The 6,000-nt window shown below is 48.6% G+C and overlaps 1 protein-coding gene across 3 annotated transcripts in view; it reads right to left on the reverse strand.

Moving 5' to 3' along the window:
• Nucleotides 1-5,069, reverse strand: part of LOC119181838 (uncharacterized) — a 138,493-nt gene extending 133,424 nt beyond the window's left edge. For 2 of the 3 annotated variants that reach the window (XM_075875121.1, XM_075875122.1), the window contains exon 1: nt 4,820-5,069. In XM_075875121.1, coding sequence (XP_075731236.1) covers nt 4,820-4,965 — 146 coding nt within the window. In that variant the 5' untranslated portion in view covers nt 4,966-5,069. The remainder of the gene's footprint in view (nt 1-4,819) is intronic. The other variant, XM_075875124.1, reaches the window with a different exon arrangement.
• Between the last annotated feature and the right edge of the window lie 931 nt (nt 5,070-6,000).

The following is a 6,000-nucleotide window of genomic DNA, read 5'->3' on the forward strand; positions in this document are numbered from 1 at the left end:
TTCACAGTAGTCATTTAAAGCACTGGAAGACCAGCATTCCATACAGTCAGGCACTCCGTTTCAAACGCGTTTGTACACATGAGTCTGATTATCACCAGAACTGCACTTCCCTGAGGGAATCTTTAGTTAAACAGAATTATCCTGTCCGTCTCGTAGAAGACGCTTTCAAAAAGGCTGACCTCGTCGAACGCAAGACCTTATTAAAGGCACCGAAAAAGACTGCCACCTCACGCCTAACCAACCTGGTCCTCACTCATTCAGCTTCGGCTCCCAGAGTAAACTGTATTCTTCAAAAGCATCATAATATCCTCTTGCAAAGCCAACGTCTCCGAACAATCTTCCCGATTCCACCTAAAGTAATCTACAGACGCTCTAAAAATTTACACGACTTAGTCACATCCTCTAAAGTTACTAAACCGCAATATTCGGGTTGCCATCCATGCAATAAATCACGCTGCAAAATTTGTGCACATATGACAACATCACTTTCAGCTCAGAGTACCGCCTCCGGTTTCAGTCTTAAAATAAAGGGTAACTTTTGCTGTTACACATCGAACGTAATCTATCTTCTGGAGTGCTCTGTATGTGGTATGCAATACATTGGACAAACCGAGACCAGCTTTCGTCTACGTTTTAATAATCATAAAGCACACGCGATTTCCCTTCCTAACTTACCGTTATCGAAACACGTTGCGCTTCCAGGTCATTCCTTCAGCAAGATAAAAGCTACAATTCTAGAGTCAGGCTTTAGCTCCCATCGTGACAGAGAAGTCCGGGAATCATATCTCATCCACAAATTCAGTACCATTGCTTTCGGTCTCAACGAAAATCCCGGCACCTTAACGTTCTTGCGCCAGTAATATGTCATGCGCATTGATCACCTTTTATTATTATATCCTTGAAAATTGTCCGTAACAGTGTAGGTGCTGTTTTTCACGTGTTAATCTTCTGTTATCGGTGTTTTTTTCGTCACCACATGAGCTGTCAATTGCTGTTGAATCTTCTTGTTACGCGAGTATGTTACTGACGAACAGTATGTTGATACATTTTGAACGCATTTTTTCCACGTGTATTGATTGTACCTATCTACAATCCATGTGACCAACTGGCATATAAGTGGTTACCATTGCTGTGTTTTGTTTCATTCTGACGAAGGCCGGGCCCACGGTCGAAACGTCAAGTAAAAAATCTTTTCACTTGTGAGTCAAACTCCTTTTATTCTCCTATTATTCCCGGATCCGGCGACAAACGCTCCTCCAATATATATATATATATATATATGGGATATGGCACAACGGGAGCGTTGTCAACAAGGATAAATATATTTATTTCCCAACAGTTTCGGGAAGGGTCCTCCCTTCATCAGGGGATGAGTTATAACTCATCCTCTGATGAAGGGAGGCCCCTCCCGAAACTGTTGGGAAATAAATATATTTATCCTTGTTGACAACGCTCCCGTTGTGCCATATCCCATATATATATATATATATATATATATATATATATATATATATATATATATATATATATATATATATATATATATATATATATATATATATATATATATATATATATATATATATATATATATATATTTACTGGTTTTTCGGGTGCCTTCCTGGGCAGGCACGAGACGCGAGCATGCGCGGTGGGGGTGTGGACGGCGCCGCCGAAGCGCGATATCATGCGAGTAAGAAATGCTCGGCATTTTAAGCAAAAAAAAAAAAGAAAGAAAGACTGGAGGTTGACAGAACAGCCCGGACGACAGGGGCACGCTTTCTGGGCAGACTACGAACGGAACACAAACGACGGCGACGAGCGCTGTACTTTCAACAACCTTTATTGGAAAATTGCACGTATATTCACACCGCCCGACAGACGTCATTCCCCGCTCATGTATAGGTACGCCATCTCTTTATCGATGAGCTGTAGAGACGGCACGGTTACACAACCTTACCCCACATGAGCGTCTATGAATCGCGAAGGCTGACTTGGGCGTTTTGAAGTCCGCTGCTTGCTTCACGCCGACTTGCTCAAGTTATGTTGAAGTCGCGAGCCAAGTAACATCTCTGCATTCGAAGGTAAGAAATGCGTTCTCATTCTACGGTTTCTCGGGTGATACGTGTTTTGCCTTTTTTTTTTTTTTACCCCGGCAGGTCTGGACAGCGGCAAGCGCGCAATCTCGCGTGCCGCTCCTCCAGCCTGGCCGTGGTTATACCAGAATCCTGACGGCTAGCAAGTAAACCTTCAAAATGTTTCCCACCACGCGCGTTCTTCACATCATTCGCACGCTCCCTTGGCCTATCGTTTACGCAACGTCCAATTTGGCCGTTGGAAGTTCAACCATGACCTCCGAGATCACAAGCGAATCTTGGAGGCCATGGTTCAGCGTTCGTAGTCGTCGTTCGTGTTCCGTCCGTCGTGCGTTTTCTCCGCTGCAATGCACCCTGCTACCGGCCACGGACGCCTACGGCTAATGTAGCAATTGATGCGTTGTTCTATTGATTTAGCCTGTTGCTTTATTTACCCGAACCCGTCGTAGCTGCGAAGACTCGAGCTAAACCATGGCTGCGATTGGTACGCGTGCGCGAGCCGCTCCTCCAGCCCCGCCGTAGTTACACAAAGCACCAACGCCACCTGTCAATGTGTCCCCTTCTATCTCGACCCGGTCCACGCGCTGGTTACTGTCCTCTATAATGTGATCGTAAATGCGAAACAGCGCAAACGAAGAGTATGCATGAAATGTGCACAGCGCTGACGCTCAACTGAGTTCTTTATTGGAAAGGCAGAGAGGCACCGCTCACGTGCTTAAGTTGCAACTAAATACATGCGCCCCATATGGCCGCGGCAACGGTAACCGCAAAGCCCAAGCGCTAGCTTGTCAACGCAACGAGTAAGACGGTGTCATCCAAGCATATATCCAGTAATTTTTTTTTCGAGGGGGGGGGGGGGGGGCACGTGTTGAAAACCACTAAGAACACCTTTTATTATTTCTTGTCTGTAACCCCCCCCTCCATACGAATCTTGGAGGGGAGGCTAGACCTCCTCTCCCTAGCTACGGGGTTGCTGTCACCCTTTTCGCACCCCACCTTTCGGCGAACCCGTATTAACCCTTCAGAGAACGGTTGCTCTGATTAACAAAGTTTGAAAAAGCAAGGCAGCCCTTCGCGTTCAATGTACTGTTGTGATCACGGAAAACGAGCGTCACGCTTATACTCGATGTAATGCCGGCACGTCCGTCGTAAAGACTCCGTCGGCGAGCGATAACGCGGGAGATACGCCGCAGTGGCGTGGAGCTTGTTGGAACGCAAGTGAGCGATCCTTGAAGAAAAGCAAAGCTCGTGAGACGATGAAGGCGCGCATCGAAAAATAAACGCAGCATCACTGGTAAAGCTTGAGTCGCTGAACGCGATGCCACGGCTGGTCCAAGTAAACTTTCTGATCTAGCAGCGAAGTCGAAGCTACAAAGTGGAAAAAAGAGAGGGCGAGGGTTAACACGGCAAAAGGAACAAGTAAATTGAACAGGATCTCGCCTAGAACGGTCAGTATAAGTTCTAACCCACCATTTGTATGGCAGATCCCGGCGCGTTGTGCAGATAGATTTGTGGGGTTTAACGTCCCAAAACCAGGATATGATTATGAGAGACGCCATAGTGGAGGGCGCCGGAAATTTCTACCACCTGGGGTTCTTTAACGTGCACCCGAATCTGAGCACACGGGCCTACAACATTTCCGCCTCCATCGGGAATGCAGCCGCCGCAGTCGGGATTCGATCCCGCGACCTACGGGTCAGCAACCTTATCCACTAGACCACCGCGGCGGGGCGACGCTTTGTGCAGACCTGAAGTTCAGTCGTTCTCTTGAAATGCGGGGACAAGCCGACGAGGCGAACCCCGGGACACGCCGCCCAAGAAAACCACATTACGCACTAGAAAAGACTGGCACGAAGCAACGGCGGCGGGAGCTACACGGGCATTTTGGATAGTGCCCTCATCCGGTGGACACGGCCCTAACGGTGCTAACTGTAAGCTAAGCCTCAAAGCTGTACGCGCACCAGTGTCACGGTGAGCAACGTTTCTAAAACCTGGTCTAGAAACGTTGACGGGGAGTGCGGACCCAAAAAGAGGAGGCGGTTCAGGGAACCCGCTCACTGAAGTCCTACGCAGCCTCGCTTAAAGAGATGCTGAACAAAATTTTTGCCGCCAAGAATTTTCTACCAAATCGAAAGAGTCAACCTCCATTCCAGGCCGAAACTAAAGAAAAAAAAATGGCGAATTTAACGTGTTTCTTCACAACCTGCCGCGTCTAGCGGCCGCGCCCCGAACTAGCGGAGGTGAAGTTTGGTGACGTCACAAACTCTCGAAGCGGCCAAGCCTACAATGCCAGCCGTCGCCCGTCTCTCGACTCGCTCGTTTCCCCCCTCTTCGTTTCCCAGAACAGGTATGGGCAGCACCGGTAGCGAACAATGCTCCCGAATGGGCTAAAGCATCACTGCTTTTGTGTGAAGGGGAGAGTGGGATGAAAGGAGAGGCAGAGAAAAGGACGAGGAGGACAAGAACACGTGCATGCGCCTCGGCGATTGTCAGGTCACGGCTCGCTTGCAGCCGCCGCGCGCTGACAATCCATCAGAAATTCAGCCGACTGTTCAAAAATACGGGAAATTAACTCTTGTTTATCGGAACAGTCACACCTTTCGAATAGCATTTCGAAGTTTTGTCAGTTTTTTCTCTAATTTTATCCCTTTAAACTTCGGTTGAACTGAGGGATGTTCGCCGAACATCTCTCGTTTGGGGGGGGGGGGGGGGGGGGGGCTCACCAATGTTTTTGATGCCGAAGACGAAGCTCCCAGTCGTCCTCGATGAATTCCGGGTGACGCGGTTTCTTGTACGTAGTTACACAAGTCCAAGTAAAGTCCACACACACATGCACACACATGAAAGAAAGTTGAAGCGCGACTCGCATGTACTGCTATCGCACGTGCGCCTCGCTCCCGAACGTTGCGACCAGCCGTATTGCATGGCGCCGAAACGACGAACAGCGCCGTCTACAAACAGTGCCGTCTACAAAATGCCCAGCATGGCGAGCAGCCAACGAAAAAAAGAAATGGATGCGTGCCGCCGCCGCGTACGATATTCGCGCATGCGTTGTTGCAGCCAAATCTTGTCGCGCCATTACGTCACGATATCGTTCGTCGCCGCCTTATCGTCGAGATCTGGCGCGCGGTGTATAGTGCAGGAAGGAAATCGAAGAAAGGAAGTGCAAAAACAAAATCGACGGATGATTGTCGGACTCGGAACGTTCTAGGAGCACCTAAACTGCAAAGCTGAAGCGCCCCCCCCCCCCCCCCAGCTCCCGGATCGCTTCCACGCAGTCGCATTTTCGCGTGCACCTCGCGCTTTTGAAATGCAATTCTGTGACGTGAGCAAATGTTGCCGCTACAGTTATATTCGTAGTCGTTTCTCTATTACTCTTGTCACGCCGCCTTTTTCTTGAATTTGTTGCAATTAATGAGAAACCGCGTTCTGTTTCTTCAACGCGTACCTCAAGACTGCCGTTGTGGAACATTGCATATGTCGGGTTCGTTCACGCCTCGACATAGATGGAGGCGAAACGCCGGAGGCCCGTGCACTGTGTGTGCGCGTTCAACCAGAGATCAAATTTCCGGAGCCCTCCACTACGCCGTGCCTCATATCGTGGTTTTGGCTCGTAAAACCCAAAAATATATAAGGAAAGAAGTGTAAATTCAAAGGGACACTAAAGGCAACTATCAAGTTAATTTTGATTGTTGGAATAGCGGTCCAGAAACCTCGTAGTGTTACATTTGTGCCAAGGAAGTGCTTATTTTGAAATAAATTTACCTTTTAGTGGTCCGTACTGGGTTAGCGCACTTCAAATTACGCGCCTCGAGTGGAGTGTGTCACGTCTAGAGTGATCTGAAAAAGCACCACGCGAATACATGAGAGGAGTGAGGGCCTGTTCGCGCGCCGCGGCGCTCTA

Source organism: Rhipicephalus microplus, chromosome 10 (assembly GCF_043290135.1).
Source record: "Rhipicephalus microplus isolate Deutch F79 chromosome 10, USDA_Rmic, whole genome shotgun sequence".
Lineage (NCBI taxonomy): Eukaryota > Metazoa > Arthropoda > Arachnida > Ixodida > Ixodidae > Rhipicephalus > Rhipicephalus microplus.